The 22116-nt window shown below is 56.2% G+C and overlaps 1 protein-coding gene across 1 annotated transcript in view; it reads right to left on the minus strand.

The window, feature by feature from the left end:
* SDK1 (sidekick cell adhesion molecule 1) overlaps nucleotides 1-22116 on the minus strand; it is a 729776-nt gene that overhangs the window by 148900 nt on the left and 558760 nt on the right. The window contains exons 12-14 of the mRNA XM_042240546.1: nucleotides 21209-21311; nucleotides 18656-18832; nucleotides 11705-11841 (exon numbers count right to left, since the gene is read on the minus strand). Of these exons, the coding sequence (XP_042096480.1) occupies nucleotides 11705-11841; nucleotides 18656-18832; nucleotides 21209-21311 (417 nt within the window). The remainder of the gene's footprint in view (nucleotides 1-11704; nucleotides 11842-18655; nucleotides 18833-21208; nucleotides 21312-22116) is intronic.

The following is a 22116-nucleotide window of genomic DNA, read 5'->3' on the forward strand; positions in this document are numbered from 1 at the left end:
GGCCAGCCAAGGGAGCTCTCCCATGCAAGACTTCGAAAGTCTCTGCCTGGCCCCCACCCCTCCCCGGGATGTTCTCTGCAGAGTTGAGACAGGCTTTTTGGCCGGATCACCTTGCAGAGCCTTAGGATGAACAAGCGCCCTGTCAGGTCCACTTGGAATTACTCTGAGGCTGAACTGTGTCTTCAAGTTATCAGTGAAGTGGGGATGGGCAGCTCTTACGGGAATCAAATTGTCCTTCTTGTTCCTTGGAAACGGTGCTGCAATCACTCGCCCACGTCTGAGAGTGTCACACAGGGTGACTTGTGACCCTGATGTCAGACAGGCTCAGCTCAGACTGCACACAGGCTTACCCAGCCCAACAACATCACAGCCACTTCCGCGAAGACCTAGAGGCCTGGCTATGGAGACTTAAAAGTCTGCACTTGGGGGCTCATCAGAAACGCACTCGGGGTCTTTATGGGTGAAGAAGAGGCCATAAGCTGTTCTGAGATGAAATGAGGCCCTCAGAGGCGACTCCTGTTGACCCGCACGCAATGCCGTCCACGCTAAGTCTGGACTCCTCGATGGAAGCTGCACGCTCTGCAGCACGGCGCCAGTTGGGCCGTGAAGGCTGAGTCTTTTTAATTATTTCAAATAAAGCTGCTCCCAAAATGGCTTTCTGGGATGGCAGTCCTCGCCACCAGCTGGGCATTCCTGGCTTGCGCTGCTCGGAGACAGAGGTGATCTACTGCTGACAAGGAGCCCCGCTTTTATGTTTCCTTTGAAAATGCAACGTGTGTATCTCCAATTAACTAGAGAAACTCATACCAGTGTCTCCTTTTACTTTGGGAGCCTGAGACCCCTCTAGGGCATCAAACAGCTTGTGGTGACCTGGTTTTCTGGGCAGGTTCCCTTACAGAAAAGAGTCCTCTGTCACCACAGAGGGGGACAGACGCTCCGCTAGTGTCCTCTCGTCTAGTGTGACTGGACGCGGCTGGTGGGGACTGGGCACACTGAGTCAGGCTTCAGAGGAGATACAGGTTCCATCCTGAAGACGGCTGATACCCGGTTGGAAAGACAGAGAGCAAAGCCGACTCTGAGCTCTTCCGCTTACATTGCTTCAGCTTTGCTCCTGCTTCTTATATGAAAATGCGTGTTATGCGTGCTCGGCTGTTCAACTGTGTCTGACCCTTTGTGACTCCGTGGACTGTAGCCTGCTAGGCTGCTGGGCCCATGGGATTTCCCAAGCAGGAACACTGGCGTGGGCTGCCATTTCCTCCTCCAGGGGATCTTCCTGACCCAGGGACTGAACCGCATCTCCTGCATTGGCAGGTAGAGTCTTTACTGCAGCGCCAGCTGGGAAGTGGTAACGCCGGGGGCGGGGGTTGCAAATCAAAAGCCCATTGAAGTCCACTTCACACCCCTTAGGACACCTGCTGTCCAAGAGCAGACAATAGCATTTCGGCAAGGGCGGGGCGAGGCCGGAACATGTGTACGCCGCCAGCGGGGATGCAGAACGGTGCAGCCGCTATGGGAAACAGGGCAGCGCTTCCTCAGAAAGTTAGAATCAGGGTTAGCGTGTGGTCCAGCAACCCATGTCAACACATGGGCCCCAAAGAACTGAAAGCAGGGTCTCAAACAGCTGTGTGTACGCCCATGCTTTTAACAGCATTGTTCACAGCGGCTAAAAAGTGGTGCAAATCAAGCGTCCATCAACAGATGAGTGTATGAACAGAATGCGGTCCATCCACGTGACGGAATGTTAGTCAGCCTTGAAGAGGGAGGAAATCTGAACTTTGCTCCGGAATGCTAGTCGGCCTTGAAGAGGGAGGACACTCTGAACTTTGCTCCCACACGATGAGCCTTGAGGACATGATACTTGGTGAAATAAACCAGACACAAAAGGACAAAAAAACATACAACTCCACTTAAACGAGACACCTGAGCAGTCAGATTCATGGAGCCAGAATTCAGAAGGCTGGGGGCCAGGGAGCTGTTTAATGGGACAGGGCTCCAGTTCTGCAGGGTGGAAAGAGTCTGCGGATCACTTGAACAACACTGTGAGCAGTTAAAATGGGGTGCTTCATGCTGTGTGCATCTCACCACAGTGAGAAGTTTCACCTGATTTACACACAGCATGACGAGGGGGCGGGGGCTACCACAAGGGCGGGGTGCTGACGCCTCTAGCCCAGGCCTGGCCCCACTGGGGACTCTGCTGGGTGCTCCTGTCTTCACCCAGACCCTCGCGACCGTCCCCACCTTGCCTGTGCCCTGGGGGCCTGTCAGGCAGGGGGGCACTCTTCCCTCCTCACTGGAGACACTGCTTTCTTCACGCCAAGGTCCCCTTCTCTTCTCTGGGGGCGGCTCTGCACAGCCCCTGCCCGGGCTCTGTGGCTCCTGGGCCCCGTGACCACGGACCAGTCTGGCCCCACTGCCACCGGTCCCTGGTCACTCAGTTCCCACCCCCACTCCTCGGTCAACTCTCCCACATAAAGGCCCCCTGACCACAAGCCGACAGCGCGCCTGCTCCCGCGGGGCCCTGAGCGACACAACGCAAGAAAGCGTCTCTCCATCCCTCTCTTCCTGTAGATGGCAGGGTCTGGGAGCAAACAGCTCACCTGCTCAGCCAGGTACGGCGGCGATTTCGCAAAGGGGCAGCGTCAGGAAGACCGTGGTCCAGCCGGAGGACAGAAGGATGAACTGCGCAGGGCAGGGGCCGAGAAGCGCCACGCAGGCCCCTCTCCCCAACCCCGACTCCCAACTCCGCCCCACAAGACTGCCTGGCTCAGGGCCATCTGTTCACGCAGGGTGTAAACAGCTCCCAAAGTGCAGCCCTAGCCGCAGGAGCTGCTGCCCAGTCTGATTTGACAACAGGGCCTATTAATCTGCTCTGGACCCGGGGGCTCTGCTCAGTCTTCCTGCTGCAACTATAGGATTCCTTATTTATTCTTTTTCCCTCTCCCGCTTGAAGATAAAAGATCTGGCAGGAGGAGAGATTAAACTGAAAACTAATACAAATGAACCCAATCCATCTCATGGGCACTTTGATTTGTATCAAAAAAAAAAAAAAGTGGTTGTGGGGAGGATTTGCTCATTCACAAGCTTCGGAATTGCTAGCTTGCTGAGAAGTGTTAAAATTTAAGTAGCAACTCTGTTCCTGACAATCAATAACGCAAGATCCCTTTAAAATATTCTTCCCCAGGTCCTCACAGAAAAGTACCACGAGATGCTTCTCTTAGGGCTGGAATGCAGAAGAACCTTTCAATAGGGGAAACCGCCCCATAAAAGTCTCAATAGCTTTTTTCCTCCCCCTTGGGGATGCCCCTTGCTCCTCTGATCTAGAAGACGAAGGAATTCCAGTCTTCCCCAGCTGGGCTATTAAACAAACCTCTGCTCCACAGACGGGCACCACTGAGCTTTTCTCCTGGCTCCCAGTGCCTGGAAACCAGAAGGCGGTAATCATCCCTCCACTCCGTCTGTTGGTTAAAAAGCTGGTGGTTTTCAATCTTCCCAAATGTACTGGAAGCTTTTTTTTGATTTAAAAAAAAAAAAAGAGCATCACCATTTCCTCAATTAAAGGTACTTGAGGAAGGAAACTACTTTCCAAAGAAAATTTCCTTAATTGCCAAAAGAACCGTTATTACTGTTAATACTTAATGTCTGTGCTGCCATCTTCCTTCTGGAGGCTCTTTCACATCTGTGACCACACGAGACCTCTGGGGGAGGCGGCGCTCTCTCCCCACTTAACAGGCCGAGAAATCAAGGCTCCAGAAGTTTAAATAACTTCTCCCCAGACGTACGGGCTGTTGCCACCTAGCCTCCTGGGGGGGTCCAACGTCACTGAGAGCAGAGCAGCAGGGCCTCCAGTGTCTCCTCGTGTGACGAGGCACAGGGTGCCCAGCAGCACCCAGGAACTGCACACACACACACACACCCGCGCGTGCACCAAGAAGGCATACAAAACCAGAGGCTGAGTGTCTCTGGGCGATAACGAAGAGGCAGGAACCAATTAGATGGCACCGGGAGGAAGCAAGCAGCCAGAGCCTGGAGACGCTGGACAGGAAGGGCCCGGGCTTGTGCGCCAGGGAGAGCAGGGGGCGGGCGCGGGGGGTGAAAACAGGGAGTCGATTACGAGAAGAACGAGGCAAAACCACCAGCACGACAGACGGACCCGGCTTGGATCCTGATTCAAGCAAATCAATTGTGAAAAGGCTTTTTTTTAAAAGAATAGGGACATTTAAATGTGGACTGAGTGTGATGTTAAGGATTCTATTAATGTTGCTTAATGTCCCTGTTTGAGTATTTACTGCGTCACGTATGGACGCAATGACAAAACCTCTGGGACTTCTTTTAAAATACTCTAGCAAAAAGAGTGGGGGGCTGATGAAACAAATACTGTAAACTGCTGATGGTTTTTGAAGCCGAACACAAGAATACTCTGTACCTTTGTGTGCATATTGTATTTTTCCTAATGAAAAGTTTATAGAAAGTGACTGTTTTATCGCAGCTTTGCCAGCAGTGAGCATTACGACTGTCTTCAGCTGCACACTTGGTAGGTCAAACAATGAGATCTCACTGATGCTGGTCCTTGTATTTTCTGGTACAAATAAGAATGAACATGCTTTCATTAAAACAACTTCCCCCAGGTTACAGAGAGAGCTAAGTGGAAAATCAAGATGCAAATTTATTATTTTTCTAATTGAAATTCCACTGCTGATTTGGCAGCAGCTGTCTGCACTCTCTCTCTCCTGAAACAGAAGGATTATTGTAAGAATTGTAATAAGAATAGATACCCACCTAAGTGGGGCTTCCCCGGTGGCTCAGTGGTAAAGAACCCGCCTGCCAATGTAGGAGATGCCGGGTCGATCCCGGTGTCAGGAAGATCCCCTGGAGGAGGCAATGGTCAACCTACTCCAGTTTTCTTGCCTGGGAAATCCCATGGACAGAGGAGCCTGGCCGGGAGATAAACTCCATTCAGATGCATCTGAGTCACTGTCAGAGCCTCAACACCTAGAAGAGGGCCTGACTCACCCCAGGGCCTGGATTCGTCCTTTTTCTGGGGAAGCACCTGCCGTGCCAGGCGCTGTGGGATGGCTCCATGGTGACCCGCAACGGGCACCATCGTCTGCACCCACACATGGGAAACGGAGGCACAGATGACAGCCTGATCCTCCCACGTCGTGAAAACTTCCAGATAAGTACACCTTCGTTGTTTCGACGTCTGGCAGTTGCTCGGAGTTGCAGCAGGGGAGCCAAGGGCTCGGTCACAGAGAGGATGCAGAAGGGGAGCTGGACCGCCAGCTTCGGGGTCCGGGGAGGTCACACTCAGGGGAGACTCTCTGCTCCCAGCCGGGGCTGGCTGTGCAGACGTGGGACGCAAGCGCTCTGGGTTTCTTAGGCTGGCGGTGCATGCTCAGGACTGGGCCACGGAGGAGGCAACCCAGGCGCACGCTCACTTGCAGCTCCCCCATCACAGGCTTGTCTGCGGCACCAGCAGCAGCCGCCCTGAGAGCAGGGCTGGGGTGGGGGTGGAGGGGGGGAGGTCGGTGAGAGGGTGCTGCACCCTGCGGTCCCTCCCCAGACCCCTCGCCCCAGCCTAACTGTGAGAGGACCTCCGCCACTCCCCTTCCTCCCCAGATTGCCACTGTCGTCCATGTCAGGGTAAGTCTGAGAACCCGCCGGGCCAGGAGGAGCCCATGGAGACGCCCAAGGCCCCCGAATGGGGTGTGGGCCCAGATGGGGTCCTGGGACAGAAACGGACGCGCGCAAAACGCTGAGGAGACCGAATGGAACCTGGCCTTTAGGTAACAATCACACAGCAACATCGGCTCACTGAATCTGACAACGTCCCACACGAAGGCAAGTTAATGAGAGGGGAACCGAGTGTCGGGCTGGGGAACTCTCTCCCCACAATTGTTCTGTAAACCTAAATGTTCTGAAATAAAATGTGTAGAAGGTGGGGAGCAGGGAAAGGCCAGCCAGTTAACGGGGCAGTGTGGACCAGGGGCGCGTGGGCCTGCACAAGCACCGGGTGTCCTGCAGGGAGGCCGGCGGGGCTACGGCGTGAGGCCACCCGGCACGCCCGGCACACACTAGCTGGATGCGGAGAGCCAGGTCTGAAGGCCATGGGACTCTCCTGGAGCTCATACTCTGCAGAGTGGGCCCTCCTGTCAGGACGCACGGGAGCCTCTCCTGTTTGGGGGCCTGCTGCCTTTGGGGTACACTGAGAGCAGGGGGCTGGGCCTCCACCAGCTGCGAGAGCGGTCACCCGATGCCCTCTCCAGGCGCACATTGGGCCCTTGGCCCCCATCTGCACTGGCCCTGCCCAAGATCCCTGGGGGTGGGGGAGGGGGCGGTCCTTTCACCTTTGAATATTTTTATTTTTTACATGTGATTTTACTTGCCGCTGCTGCTGCTGCTAAGTCGCTTCAGTCATGCCAACTCTGCGTGACCCCATAGACGGCAGCCCACCAGGCTGCCCCGTTCCTGGGATTCTCCAGGCAAGAACGCTGGAGTGGGTTGCCATTTCCTTCTCCAATGCATGAAAGTGAAAAGTCAAAGTGAAGTCGCTCAGTCGTGTCTGACCCTTAGTGACCCCATGGACTGCAGCCCACCAGGCTCCTCCGTCCATGGGATTTTCCAGGCAAGAGTGCTGGAGTGGGGTGCCTTCTCTGGTAATTTTACTTGCTTATTTTTGGCTGTGCTGGGTCTTTGCTGCTGGGCAGGCTTTCTTCAGCTGAAGCAGGCGGGGGCTGTTCTCCAGGCACTGTGTGGCTTCCCACTGCGGTGGCCTCTCCTGTTGCAGAGCAGGGGCCTCTGTGGCGCTCCAGCCTCAGGAGAAGCAGCGCAGGGGCTCAGCGGCTGCGGCGCACGGGACCACTTAGTTGCTCAGCAGCATATGCGATCTTCCTGGACCAGGGATTGAACCGACGTCCCCTGTGCTGCAAGGTGGATTCTTAACCACTGGATCACCAGGGAAGCCCTGAATGATTTTTTTCTTAACAAAATCTCCAAAATTACATACGCTATAAAACCTGGATTGAGTCTGAGAACTGTACATCCATAGGGTAGTACTAAAGGGAAGATTTTTAAAAACATATACACACATATATAAATATACGTGTATGTATTTCTCAAAAAAGTAATATAAACTCATTTCCAAAATTAGGAGGGAGAAAAAAAAAAAGAGAGCAGCAGAAGAAAACGAAATGAGCACAGGTCGCTACTGCGGTCGTTTTCTCAACCACCCTCGTGATTCTTCAAGTGCTCGCTGTATTTATTTTCAAGTTTTTCAGAGACTCTGACCTATATTTCAGTGCTCAGCTCAACGAGTTATTGAAACTACTTTGGCGGGATGAATAACATTTGCTTCTCTATGCTAAAGGGCCCTCAGATTATTGTCATTGTGTCAACAGAGACAGTTTCAAAGCCCAGACAACACAAAATCTCAAGCTCCTCAGAGTGAAGCCGCTGGGACGGGGGCTGTGGAATTGATCCCTCTGAGCCACTCGTCTGCTCTGGGCGGAAGTGGGAACTCAGAGGTGAGCGCCTCCGGGCCTCGGAACCGCCTTTGCTGGCTTCTCCACAGCTCATCCGGATTTTATAGGAGAAGCACAGATAATAGCTGGTTCCGTGAAGGTTAAATGAGATCCTTCTACAGGATTCTGGATAAAGGATGATTAAAAGAGTGAGAGGAATATAATTTGTACTGGCACTTTAGAATTTCAAGCTTGAGTTGGCAGAAGTAATAGTTTTAGTATAGGCCGCACTCTTGAGAGAAGACCACGAGGTCTTCCGTGATTCTATCAAGGCATCAAACATACCTTCAGTGAGTGAACTGAAGCACAATTGTGAAAGGATCCTGTGACTCAGACCTGCTCATGGCACCCATGGGGGATAAGACTAAGATCTCCAAGGTCCCCAAGGAGGCACGGGCCAGACTCCCCCAGGAAGGCTGGGGTGAGAGGCTGAGGCTCGTCAGAGATGGTCACTGGGCCAGGAGGAGGAGCAGGAAGGGACAGCATTTTCTGTCTCAGACAGAACCCCAGAGAGCAGGCGGTTACAAGTTTCGCAGCCTCTACTTTGGGAAGGCTTTCTCTGCTGTATCTGTTTTAGAGAAACAAAAACTGTGCAGGGTTAGAGTTTTAAGTTTTGTCTTAAAAGTGAAGAACAAAAAGAGCTGAGAACTTGGGAACTAAATGAAATTCCCTGCTAAGGAATATGGCCAGGGTGACGGCAATAACAGGCTGTGAGACCGTCAGCCGCTCACATCCCTGGGCCTGGGGCCCCCAAGCTCTGAGGGAGACGCCAGACGTGCCCCAGGTGGGCTCACGAGGGGACGTGGTCCTGGGAAGGGTGTGATCCCTCAGCGGGAGAGGCTGTTTGCGTCAGAGAAGGAGACGCTGGCTAGAGCGGCTAGACACGGGGCCTAGACAGGCCCAGAAGTGGAGGGGAGCTCAGCCTGGGGTAGGAGACAAGCCCCCAAGCCCCCGCCTCAGCCCGGCTCTGCGCCGACGACATGGCGACACGGCAGGGAGGGTCTGGATGGATTTTAAAATGGGAGCAAGTGCTGTCAGTGTGAGGTTCAATATGCAAAACCCACAGAAAGTGGGCTCGGATGAAGCCACTTCCTCACGCTCACAGGCTATGAGAAGGCATCTGTGTGACATGTGTTTCAAAGATGGTTGCAAATAATCTGAAGCATAAGAACAAAGTCTCTGCCACTTTGGCAAGAAGACAACACGCAGCCAGGCGTCAGCTTTGAAGTTCATGACACCAAGGTGGGAGGAGGAGGCTACGCATGCTCTCAGGGTGGCAGCTGCCAGCTGCCAGACAGACAGACACCCGTGTGGGAGGAGAGCGAGCCGAGCTGCGAGCAGGCTCACCGGGAAGGCGGGCTTTCCCCACCTCCTCGGGGACACGACTGTGCAGCTGGACTGACCTGAACCACGCCATAAGCCCGGCCTCTGCGCTCTAAGCAATGAGTGCTTCTGCAGAGGAGGAGTCCAGGGCTGGCGACCGGGTCAGAAGTGCCCCTGGGACTAGTGTCCAGGCTGTTGGAAGCACAGATACATTTGGGGCCCTTAAGGCGTCTTTGCCACCCCAGGGACTGGAGCCTACCAGGCTTCCCCACCCTTGGGATTTCCCAGGCAAGTATACTGGAGTGGGTAGCCGTTCCCTTCTCCCAGGGACCTTCCTGACCCAGGGACTGAACCCCCATCTCCTGCACTGGCCAGCCGATTCTTTACCACTGAGCAAGGAGCGAGGCCCAAAGATCTTAGCTGCCATTGATTAATGAGGGAACCACTAAGACGTGCCAATGCATCAGAGGAGCATTCAAACAACGCACATACATACGACCGTCAGGAAGGCTAACACGAACCTACAAACAGAGGCAAAACTGGCCAGCAGCTTCAGAGCAACAACCAGCTGCTACGGTCACGACTGATCACAAGGACACACGACTTATTTGCGTCATTGCGAGCGTTCTAGAGAAAGCTCTAGAGCTGTGAGATTACTCTAGAGTTATAGAAATAGCTCAAAAACAATGAAAAAGCATCAGGTGACCCTGAAGGCGGCTCGAAGGGCCACGGTGACCTGCCCCTCGGTCCCCTTCAGAGTCCATCACAGGTTTTTCTGGCACTCTCCCCCTTGGGACTGTACCAACGTTAAAGACGAGTCTTGATCAATCTCGACCAGCACTTTAGAGCAGGCCACGCCCTTCTGCTGTGGGACGGAGTCCTCAGCCTGTCTGCAGGGTCCCTGCTGTGAAGACGTCAGGAGCCCTGCCCTCTCTCTTTTCCTCTGTTCGCATCACACAACCTGTGGGACCTTAGGTCTCTGACCAGGGATTGAACCTGTGCCCCATGCAGTCAAAGAGGGCTGTCTTAACCACTGGACCGCCATGGAGGGCCCGCCAGGCCCCCCTGGCCCTGCCGGGCCTTCCCCCCTCAGCCCAGCAGGCTCATCCCCCGGGCTGGGCCTTGGGACGTGGGAGTTCTCTCCAAGCCCTGGCCTCTGGCAGAGATGCCTGGGGCCAGAGGACGGCCAGCTCCCGGGGAGGAGCTCGGGACGCCTGCGGGGCCAGGCTCCGCACAAACGGGCTTCGGCTCGGGCCGGCGCCTGGATGCGCTGCGGCGGCAGCTTCAGAGTTCTGCTCCGTGAACGTGCTGACAAGGCCGTCCCGTGACGCTGGCGCGTCAAGAGGACAGGTGTTACCCAGCGCCTGCCTCCGCCGTTGAGCCAGGCCAGAGTGGTCCCTGCAGGACCCACTTCCAGGAGGACAGAGGCTGACTCTGCCTGCCAGGCGGTGCTGGTGGTGGCCAGTACCCTGAGAAGTGGGACGTAGGGACTGTTGGATGGGGTTATTTAGAACCGTCCGCTGGCACAGCCCTCAGCGCCAGCCAAATACCATCTCCGTTTTAGCGCGTTAGCTGCTAAGCGGGTCTTTCTGACCATGATTAGCCAGTGTGTTCAGGGGCTTCTTAAGGGTGCTGTTCCCTAATAAATATAAACCCCAGATGACAGTGCTGGTCTTGCTATCTGCTCGGCAGGGAGACGTGTGACTCTCCCACTGACAAGTGGGCTGACTTGGCCAAAGCCGCAGATGAAGTCGGGGCCAGCCGGAGAGAACGGTCCTCTCCACTTCAGGGTCTTTGTGGTAACGATGCTCGATGCAGTCGTGATGACGGTGCGGACTACCCCAGACTCTTCTCTAGAGGCTCTCGGGGAAAGCGTCTGGGCAGTGGCCAGCTCAGGCGGGCCCAGCAGGGGAGCCGGGGGCAGAGAACGCCCTCGGTCACCTTCTCGGCGTCTTGGCCCCTCCCGCACGCTGTCCTCACTTCAGAAGCTGTTTCCACACGCCTGGAGGTGACATGCTGCCCCCTGCCCTTGCCACCCTGGCCTTCCGCCACGCCCGCCTGCCAGGGGCGTCGTCCGACCATCTCCCATCTGGGTCTTCCCCTCACTGTCTCCCCATGGCACTTGGAATGAAGGCACCTCAACGGGAGAGTCCAGCTGTCAGGGGTTGAGGCTGACCGTGTCAGCGTGCAGCCAGCACCCAGCAGAGCACTTGGTGCATAGCAGACGCCCACGTAGGACTAAGTACTGAGCAGATGGACGGATGGAGTGAGTGACTGTATGTAAAACCCGCTTCCTACTTAGGCAAGATGTCTGACAAAGAGCCAACCAGCCACGCACACTGTCGGGGGGCAGCTGGGGCGCGTGTGGAGCCGTGCCCTATCTTAGGTGACCCGGGCACCCCAGGGCACCTCCCTCACGGCCCAGGGTCGGTGACAGGACCCGAGTAAATCCTCCGGGAATCCACCAGGGAACCTGACCCCGTTCATCCATGAGTGCCTATTAAGGGCACAAAGATGACGGAAACAGAGTCCTGATTTCAAGGAGACAACACCTGTGGGGTCCTCTCCACCCCGCGCAGGCGGGGCGCCCCTGCGGGCATGGCCCCAGGCCCTCGGCACAGACCCCGGCGCCCACCCAGAGAGGCCCTGGGGCCTCTCCTGCTGCTGCCCGCCTCGGCGCCCACGCTGCCCTTTCGTTTTGCTGAAGCCCAAGCCGCGGTTTCCATTTGAAACTCCGTAAAGCATTTGGAGCGTTTCTCTGGCTGGTGTGGGTCTGAGCCAGAAGGAAAGGTTAAAGACATTAAGAGCCAGGAAGAAATCTGATTATTGCCCACGGCGACCGACACCACCGCGTCGCTACTTACTGTTCTCGGACAGCTCCACGATGTAGTAAAGAACAGGGCTGTTCCCATCGAAGGGTCGGACCCAGGAGAGCACCACGGCATGGCCGTGTGCAGGGTTCAGGCTGGCCACGAGGTTCTGGGGTGAATGAGGCAGCTCACTTGGATACAAAGGAAGAAAGAAAGAAAAAAAAGAACCACGTATCAGAATTGTGTGATAACCTCCTGGCTCTCACACTGCCGCGTCCTGGGGTGCAATGTTTGGAAAATGGAAAACAAGCAGGCCCTGAACGCAAACACTAATGACTCGCTGCCCTCCCCCCTCAAAAAAAAACAAAAGCCATCACCATTCACAACGTGTTTTATTTTCCAAGCGTAATTTGATTTAATCCCTCCGGTAGGGATTGAACAGCTAATGACTCTCACTTAAATCGAGCGGGGAGTGCCCATTTCATACAGTAGATGGTTTAATTGAGAAAACTTGGTCACCAATTTGCTTCTGCAGTGAGACGCTGTTAATGGGAACGCAGCAAGCCACGCGAGAGGAAGAGGCCCGGGAAACAGGGTCGACTGTGGAAGCTCCCCACACCAGCTGTTTGGAGTCACCAGCCACGATGCCCGTATGTCTCCTTGGACAGCGTGGCCATCTCATGACTGGGCTTGGGCAGTTATACTGTCGCCCTGGTTCTGTTGGGCAATGGAGATTCGGGAGAGGCACTGAAAGGCAACTGCGGTAAAAACACTAACTGAAAACCCATGGAAACAGTAAGCAACCCATCAGCAAGGATGCAAAGCGGAAACACAGAGCAGATAAACTCTGGAAAGAAGCTACAAGCAGAACGCGTCTTCATTGGGATTTACTGATGATGAAGCTTCAAAACCCAGCTGCATGGTTTCTGCCACCGATGGTGCTGAGACCTTGCACCCCCGAGCTGCCAGGCCCGTGTTTAACCTTTGCCCCTTGGGCCCCAGGGCAGGGCCCTGCGTTTTGGACCTTAGAACTGGCTTTTCCTCCTGCTGGCGAGGGGAGGGGGCTGGAAAGGGGACGCTGGGTGTGACCTGTTTCACCCACCAGCTAGCTCTGGTCTCTCTTACACATCAATTACTGCTGACCCACACAGGCCAGCACAGAAAGCCATAATTATACTTGATATTTTTAATTTAAAAAGTGTACTCATTACCCTTGGAAATTTATTAAGCTGTTATGTGCCTGCAGCTACCTAAGAAACACAGCTCTCTCTAACCCACCAATGCGGTTTATAAACAAACTAATATTTCTCACGTAGACCGTGACTTTAAATCAGTACCACGAAGGATGAACTCGGGCCTGAAATGTCATCCTGTTTTCTCTTTAATTGTGAACTGAGTTTTAAATCAGGAAAGAGGCCCCTCTGCTCTGTCCACAACACCAGCACTCCTGGAGTCGTGAGGATCAGACTGCCTGGAGCCCTGTGCTCTGCCGGGGATCACGCCGCTCCCCTGCCCTCAGCAGCACCCCTTCCCTGCTCAGCCATCTCTGCCCCCCAGGTACTCTCCTGCGAGCACAGCGCTGCCCGGGGGGACCAAGCCCATAACTCACCACTCGCCCAGCCTCCAGAGTTCAGTCTCCCCTCTGTGGGGACCCTCTGCGCCCCCTCGCCCCTAACTCGACGAGCAGAACTCATCACGCGTACCTCGACTCCCTCTGTAAGTGACAGACTTTCCAGCTGGACAAATGTCATGAGGTCCACAGAGCAGGGCCAGGCCGCGTGCTGGACGACGGGCCCTCGTCCTCCGCCAGGCAGCCTCGTCCACCCCGAGTCACTGACGCCTGGAGCTGAGCGGCACGCGGGGGACGTGGGGAGGGTGGGCGCGCAGATCCCGCGGGGGCGGAGGGAAGAACAAAGCCCTCTCCAGCCTGCCCTCCCAGGTGTGGACACAGCCAGAAGGCGGCCCTGGCCCTGGCTGCCCAGAGCGCCCAGCTGGGGAGCCACGACGGGGACAGCAGCTGAGGCAGTGCCCTGCGGGGGAGGCGGGGGCCGAGGACGAGCGCATCGGGGGTGAAGACGGAGGACCAGGCGGGCAGTGGCCGCTGGGGGCACAGGCAGGACCAGGGGCGCCATGAGGTTGCAGCGGGGGAACGCAGGGCTTGCACTGCTTCGGGGAGGGAGGCGAGTGAGAGAGGCCCGGGTCCAGAACTTCTGGCTGTTGGTGTGACGCTAGCTTTCTGGGGCTGGAACTGGGGCCCCGAGGGCAGTTCCTTAGAAAGGGTCCTGGCGACAAACTGTCGGAGGATGCTCTGTGTAACCGTCAGGAGGGAGAAGAGACGTGCGACAAGCCTGGTCAGTGGTCAGAGGAGGCAGGCGGCCGGGGCTGATGCGGGTGGGGTCCGGGGAAGACACAGCAGCCGGAGGAGGGGTGCACAGCGGCCCTGGGCCAGCCTCGCAGAGTGGTCCTCCTGTCCCCAAGGAGGGACGGACAGGACAGGGGGCGGCGGGAAGGGACCGGCTCCTTCTGCATAAGAGGAGCGTCGGCTGTGGCCCAGAGCGTCTCTGCACACTCTGTCCCGGGGGGTTGCGAGGGGCCCGAGCCTAATGTTCCCACAGCCGGGAAGACCCCGGGCCTGCGCTCAGAGCCAGATCGTGCCTCTCAGCCTAACCAGAGTGCACTTAGCAGCAACCCATCTGGCAGGTGAGCGGGTGGCTCTTCCAGGGCTGGAGGCTGGCGAGGCGGAGGGCTGCTCACCACGCCGCGTCTGCTGGTCACTCCAGGCCGCCTCACATCCAGGCGTCCACTCAGGAAGCCCTGGAGCCAGCTCGGACAAGGCCCTGGTCCGTCCATCCCACCTGGGGCGCGGGTCTGGGGTCCTGCCTCCCGGCCCCTGAACGGCCACTGAGGGGAAGCGCACAGGGCCTGCGGGCGGGGGGCACATCGAACGGCAGCAACCGAGCCTGTGGTGGACGGGTGAGCGGATTCTAGAGAGACTGCGGAGACTCGGGGACTTAAAAGGCAAAGTAGCCTTGAGACATTTAGCACCGGCACCGAGATTTAGAGCCAGCGGTGCCCAAGGACGTCGCTGTCTGGGACGCGGCTGGAGATAACAAGCCCCGTCCACCGCCACCCAAGTCCACGGTCACCCCCAGAGGACGGCCGACGCAAAGTGCGGTTTTTACATACATCACAGGACTCTGAGTTGGAAGGAAATTCAGATTTCTTTTTTTCTTCTGGTTGCAGCCTCTCCCCATTCGGAATTCCTCTCTGGCATATCTCTGGTTTCAGTATTACCGGTCTCACAATACAGAGAACTCTTTAATATACATTGGAAACGCACACTATTTCTTTAAATGATAAGTTTCGGTTATCTGCAAAATTAAGCCTGGTGAAATACTCGACTAACCCATCCACGGCCGACAAATGAGGCTTTCCGATACTCTGAATCCATTTCGGAGGATCTTATCTGAGAGCAGGGGAGGGTGTCTCAGCACGTCTCTGCCAGTGTGAAGGGAGGTACACGACCAGCAGGGGGACTCGCCGACCCTGGTGTGCAGACGGGGTGATGAATGAAACGCATCCGAGGACGCGGGGGCGAAGCCCGTGCTGCGTCACCGCGCGGTGTGAAGAGGACTTGGCATCGGGGGAACTAGGCCGTGTAATGGCAGAAATTACCAGCCACCCAGCCAGGACAGCGCAGGCAGGCGAGGCAGCGAGGTGTGTTTGGGAAAAACCAGCTGGGGAAGAGACCCGAGTGGAAGCGGATGGTGAAGAGGCGCCCGCGGGGGGCTGCCCGGGAGGGAGAGGGGCCGATGAGCATTCTTCTATAGAAAAGCCCTGCCCCTTGAGCGGACAAACAACGCCTCGGTCAAAGCCATCTTCTCTGAGTTCATTCTGAGGATGAAGGCAGTGGGGGCTCGATAGCTCTTGAGAAATGGCACTAAATTGTTTGCTCCGTATTACGGCCTTGTCAGAAGTGGTTCTAGTGAAGGAAACCTCGCCTGCTGCCTCGGGGCCGCGTCTCCAGTCGCTCCGTAAATGAGGCTTTCCTCTGTACTCTGGCTCAGAGGAATTAGTCTCTGGTCTCAGAAGGAAAGACGCAGTGCTAATTGGGTTTTTAAATGATTAACAGTCAACCCACAGAGCCTTGGCGTCTGGTCCCTCTGGGGTGCTCAATATAGCAAGAAGCTTCGGGGGTCTGCAGTCACCCCAGAACCAGTTTCTTCCTGTAAGGCCCCAGCAAACTGGTAGGACAGATGGAACTAACATGACCGGTAGCCAGCGTAACCAAGACTGCGTGTTGTTAACTGGTCAGATGCGCCATGAGACCCTCTGAAAATGCAGAGACCTCTCCTCTCTGGGCAGAGAAGGCAATGGCCCCCCACTCCAGTACTCTTGCCTGGAAAACCCCATGGATGGAGGAGCCTAGAAGGCTGCAGTCCATGGGGTCGCTGAGGTCGGACACGACTGAGCGACTTCACTTTCACTGTTCACTTTCATGCGTTGGAGAAGGAAATGGCACCCCACTCCAGTGTTCTTGCCTGGAGAATCCCAGGGACGGGGGAGCCTGGTGGGCTGCCGTCTATGGGGTCGCACAGAGTCGGACACAACTGAAGCGACTTAGCAGCAGCGGCAGCTCCTCTCTGGGAGGGGGTGAGGCAGACCCCTCTGAAATTAATCCTCCTTGGTGGCACCAAATACACGAACCTGTCTCAATCTGCTAAGTGGAGTGGGGCTTCCTCAGACACTGATGGGCCACCTGTCCCAGGCACCAAGGCCTCCATGGCAGACAGACATCCCTGGTGCGTCTGAGGGTCACAGACCTCAGGCAGAAATAAAGTAGGGTGAAAGAGAGACACCTCTTGGGCCCAGTGTGTGTGAGGTGCTGTTGATGAAAAGAGGAGTATTTTTTTATGAGATGGTGAGGAGTAGTAAGAGCTGGGACTGACTGTCTCCCCTGAGTGGGGCTCCTGACCAGTCCATTCAAATTTCACCACCATCCTTCAAGGTAAATGACAACGCGCCCTGTTCACAGGAGAGAAAACGGAGGCTGCAGCATGGGAGCTGGGGAGGGGCCCCCAGGCCAGTGTCGCTCGGGGGTGGCCAGTGGCCCTGGTGCGATGGCGGCTTCTCCCCACACCAGGGTCCCCTAGCCCCCCCGCCCCCCTGGCTGACACAGAGCAGACGCCCCAGGGCGCCAACTATGAAGCAAGCCCACAGGAGAGCTGCCAGCGGCTGGCCTGCTCCTGAGAAGCCCCCTTGTAACGCTCCTAATTTCTATTTTTAACCAAGTGGCTTTTAACTCGAGTGGGAAGGCTGGGAAGCACGCTTTCAGGCTCTTCTGAAGGGCACTATTTAGCCGTGAGCAGCTCTCAGTCACCCCCGCAACAGGAGACTGTGGTCGCTGTCATCCGAGCGAATCCGAGAGACGTTAACGCGCTGGATTTGCAAGTTCTCTGAGAAGCTCGAACGCCCCGCAATCCTGAGTTATGGCTATTATCATCACTATTGTCATTGCCGACGTCCTAGAGTTAGGACCTTATTGCATCTAAAGATACGCGTGCTCTAACCTACAACCTTCCCCATTCATTCCGATTTGGAAGAGCTGAGAGCTTATTACTCCGACAACGCACAAGGACCGCTGTCTCTCAAATCAGCTCTGCAACCAGTCGCTCCTAAATTGGTTTGAATCGCGAATCTGCAGTATTTCTGTATTTGGAGATGAGGTGTTTTCCCATTACAGAAAGCCCATTATTTTATAGATACAGCAACATTTGCTGAAAAAAATGCATTTTACTTAGAGGAAATCAAATAAGCAAATGGTAGGGAAGATACGTAAATCAGCAGAACATAAAAACTGCGGAACAGAGAGAACGCGCGGCGCTGGAAGCCGCAGTCTGGCTTCTGCTGACAGCATCTTTATGAAATGCTAACGTTTATTTATTTGGCACCAATGACGGGTGATCTAAGAGTTCTCAAAGGTAGTTTAACTGTGAATAGCACGGCGTGTCACGTGGATTTACGGGTCGTGGACACCAGAATCGTCAACAATTTTTAGGAAGGTCTTCTTGTGAGCTGTGGATGGGGGAAGGAAGACAGGGGACCAGGGCTGAGCAGGGCGGGCGCCCTCAAGTGGTGGGGGGCCCGGGCGTGTACACACCTGAAGGAAGGCCAGAGGCCTGAGCAGACTGGCTGGGAGGACTATTGGACACATTCATTCACCCTACCAATGTGCATTTACTGAGCGCTCCAGGCGTGCCAAACATGGCCAGGCCTCAAAAACGCAGAGCTGTGTCATCCTCCACTCCAGGGGAGAGAGAAGGGGGAGACAGAGGGTGAGATGGTTAACCAGCATCACTGACCCAGTGGACGTGGATCTGAGCAAACGCTGGGAGAGAGTGGACAGGGGAGCCTGGCGTGCTGCAGTCCATGGGGTCACAAAGAGTCGGACACGACTTATCGACTGAACAACAACAAATATACGCTGCGAAGATGACCTGGTCAGCAGGCCCTTCAGCTTCCTGCCTGCGAGGAGAGGGGCTGTGGGAGGCGAGTGCGGCCCCCACAGCTCCCCACCCCGGAAGGCCGGGCAGGCGGGATGGGCGGCTGCCTGCCACATCCGTGAGTTCTGGTGGGAGGTGTGTGCCTCCCCTCAGAGAGTAGGGGGCTCTCAGGGGCACTGGGCCGGCCTGCAATCCCTTACTGGCTGGAGGTTCTGACGGGCATCTCGTGGAAAGGCGGGGTAAACAGTCCATCAGGACGCAGGGTCAGAGGGAATCATCGAGGAGGAAAAGCGATCGTGAACCGGCCAAGCTGAGGGCAGACGTGATCCGACTTTAAGGTTACTGACCCCCACCCTGTAAGTGTGCGTGTCTGAGGCCCAAGGCGATTACCAAACCCCCAGCCCTGCAAGTGTGCCTGCCTGCGGCCCAGGGCGGCGGCCTCTGATCCCTGTTGTGCGACCCACCGCCGTGTGACCCAGCGCCAGGCGGGCGCGGTACTCACATCACCTCCAGGCGTGCCGTCCTGGAGTCGTTCCCGCCCTCGGAGATCACCCCGCACGTGTAGTCCCCGATGTCGCCTGACCACGTCTGGCTGATGAGGAGGGACCCGTCTTTCTCCACCACGACCCTGGAGCTGCTGGACGGGGCGATGACCACGTTGTCCTTCTTCCACACGTAGCTGTGGGCCAAGCAGAGAGGCCTGAGTGAGGGCCCCGGCCGCTGACCGTCCCCCTCTGTTAAAAAGCAAGCCATCGATGACTTTGTGAACGTGCGTGTGGGCTACGCTGCTTCAAGTCCTTGCGACCCCGCAGACTGCAGCCCACCAGGCTCCTCTGTCCATGGGATTCTCCAGGCAAGAATACTGGAGTGGGTGGCGATGCCCTCCTCCAGGGGAATCTTCCCGACCCAGGGATCAAACTTGCGTCTCTTACGTCTCCTGCGTCGGCAGGCGGGTTCTTCACCACCGGAGCCCCCTGGGCAGCACAGCTTTGTGAATATATCGTAGTAAATAGTAAGAGCCACTGAAATGTGCTCTCTAAAGGGTGGTTCCTAACGTGGGGATTATGCCGTAAAAAGGAAAGCAACCCAAGGTCTTGGTCACAACACAGAGGCAGATGCTGAAGTTAGAAGCCGGACACTGAAGACAGGGCGGACGCTGCTCGGTCAGTCTGAGGGGTCGTGGTCATGCCTGTCACCACTACCTCTGCCCCCCACCCTCGCCCCTGCTGAGGAACATCCTGGAGGCCAGAGTGCGGCTGGATAGGGGCAGGGCTGCGTAAAAGTCCCCAGGGCGGAATTCCCCAATTTCTGAAGAAAACACTTCAGAGCCGGTCAACACGCTTTCTTAAAACCCAGTCATTCCGTCCTTAAAACTGCCGCCCTTCTCTTTTCATTTCTTATGACTTTAGCATGCTTTTCTTTTCACATGCAGACGCCGCTAGGAGCCCGCCAGCCTGGGGCTGTAGGTGGGCCGGGCCCCTCACTGGTCACTGCTGGGTGGGATCACAGGGCTGGTTCTCCTCTCCCAAAGCCTGGGCAGGATTTCCAAACCGCGCCCGGTTCTTTAAAGGCTTGATGTGCACAGAGCTCAGGTGCCGACACACGGCTCGTCTGGCATCACCCGCAGACAGAGCGGGACTGCCCCCGTGGGAAGGAGGGGAATCGCTGCCCACTCTGGGAGCTCAGGGCCAGCGGCCCTCCGGGTGTCCACTCTGGGAGCTCAGGGCCAGCGCCCCTCCGGGTGTCCACTCTGGGAGCTCAGGGCCAGCGCCCCTCCGGGTGTCCACTCTGGGAGCTCAGGGCCAGCGGCCCTCCGGGTGTCCAGGCGGGGGTGCCCAGAGTGAGCAACTTAATCACTTCTTAGGAAGTGAGCTCCGACTCTGTCTAACCACACATAAGAAGTTACAAGGAAACCACACAGATCAGAGGGTTTTTTCTCGAGGCCTTAGGGCAGCAGAAAATATCTGTTTGTCCTTTGTTGGGCGACACTCCCAAGTCCTTTAGAAACGAATGAATCCTCTGGGATCCAAGAATTCTCTAGGTAATCTTCTAGCTCATTGGCTTTCGTGTGTTTGCTTTGCACTCAACATTCTTGGAAGGAAGGCAAACCTGATTTCTGAGCTCTGGGGAACTCCAGAGAGGCAGACAGAAATACAATTCTCAATCTGTCCAGGAGCTGCCCAAGAAGAGAGGAAACAGCGGGGGCTCCACATCCGGGTAGTGACGCGGCCCTGTGTCCACCGCCCTCTCCCTCTGCTCAGAGTGGAATGTGAGGACGCAGGAGGACGCCTCGGTTCTGTCGGGGCTAACTGCACGCCTTTGGGGCTGAGGCCAGAGTGGAAACGCAAGGATGACTGTGTCCTCTTTCTAGATGCATGCTCAAGGCTGGTTCTGAAAATTAAAAACCCTTCTGAAAGTGGCGGCTCTTTGGGAAGAAGCTCGTGGTCGACAGCCACCTGTGTCTGCTGCCCCGTGTCCACCTGGACGGTCAGGTTCTTCATCACGACCTTCCAGGCTGAGTCAGACAAAGGCGGGGCGGGGTCACTGTCCCCTGAGCGGGTCTTCACATCCTCCGGTTCCCCTCGTTCCGTGTGTTTTCCTCTAAGCGAGTTGATCACTGCGGGGCCTTCCCCCACGTGGTTGGCACTCCCTCTCTGCCTGATACACAGGAGCCGTCTTTGCGGTAGAGCAGACCCCTCGGGTCCAGCCAGGCCCCAGCACAAACACTGCTGAAATCCCATTCGATCTCTCTGGATTTTTCTCTCATTAAGTATCAGCCTCTGACAAGCACGTTTTACAGATAGTGTATTAACCTTGGCAGAAAAATCATGAAATGCAGTATTGAAGTCATGAAGTGCAACACAGCTCACTGTAAATAATACATAAGGCTGGAGTGGAAGATGGGGTCTGTGTGATTAATGAAGGGGCCCGGGACTGTAAGAGGCTGTAATCAGGGACCTGCGGCTGAAATCAAAGCTCCTGAGATTCTCCCCTCTTGTCTCCACCTCAGGGCCCCAGCTCACGGAATGTTAATGCTGTAACTGACGGAACTGACCGGAGAGAAATGCGGGGGTCGTGGGTGGCTCCGCAGTGCAGCGTGGCCGTGGTCCCCTTGATCACCACGAGGTCCTCCGGAGGGGTCACGATGGACGTTCGATCTGCAAAGACATAGGCTGCAGCTCAGACAGGACCCCGAGGCTGAGAGCTTCCTCCCTCAGGGGGCGGGGGGATTGAGCTGGTCATCTGACAGCACAGCCTCGCTTCCTTTCTCCGTGGCAAAACGAGTGTAAACGGAAGCGATCAGAGACGTTCAGGGAATTGAGAGCAAGCCCGTCTGCATCTCGGGGAGGCAGGCAGGCAGGCCTCCCACCCACCCAACCCCCCGGCCCCGGTCATGCCCCGACCTCGGAACACTCCAGAAGGAAATGGGAAGCAAGATCACAGGCAGGTGTCTACCAGGCTCTACGCTCTGAGGAAGAATCTGGATTCTTACCTAAGAGGATCAACATTCTGGTAAGGTCCACACTGCACCTCATGGCTTTGCAAAGCACTTTCATTTATGGGTTTACTGAATCCTTACAACAGTCTCGCGAGGGCTGTGGTTCTCCCAGTGACCAGGAGGGGAAACCGGTGCTTGGCCCTGCAGGGTCTCTTGCCCGATAGTCCGGGGCGCAGGGGACCTGGTGCTCTGTGCGGGCCTGAACGTCCACCGGCACTCCACAGCCCCGCCCTGTGTGTCCCCACGCCGCACACCCTGGAGGCGGTTGCTGCTCTGAGGCTGGAAAGAGCCCGGAGCCTAGGTCAGGAGGCTGGGTCCCTGCTGACTGCTCACCCGTGGGGCATCCAGAGAAACACCTCTGCTCTGAGCTCGGTTTTCCTGCCTATGAAAGGGGTGCTGCTGTTTGCTCCCACTGGGACAGACAGAGCCGGGGTACCTGAGAAGACCCCAGGCCATGCAGGGCA

This window comes from Ovis aries, chromosome 24, assembly GCF_016772045.2.
Source record: "Ovis aries strain OAR_USU_Benz2616 breed Rambouillet chromosome 24, ARS-UI_Ramb_v3.0, whole genome shotgun sequence".
Lineage (NCBI taxonomy): Eukaryota > Metazoa > Chordata > Mammalia > Artiodactyla > Bovidae > Ovis > Ovis aries.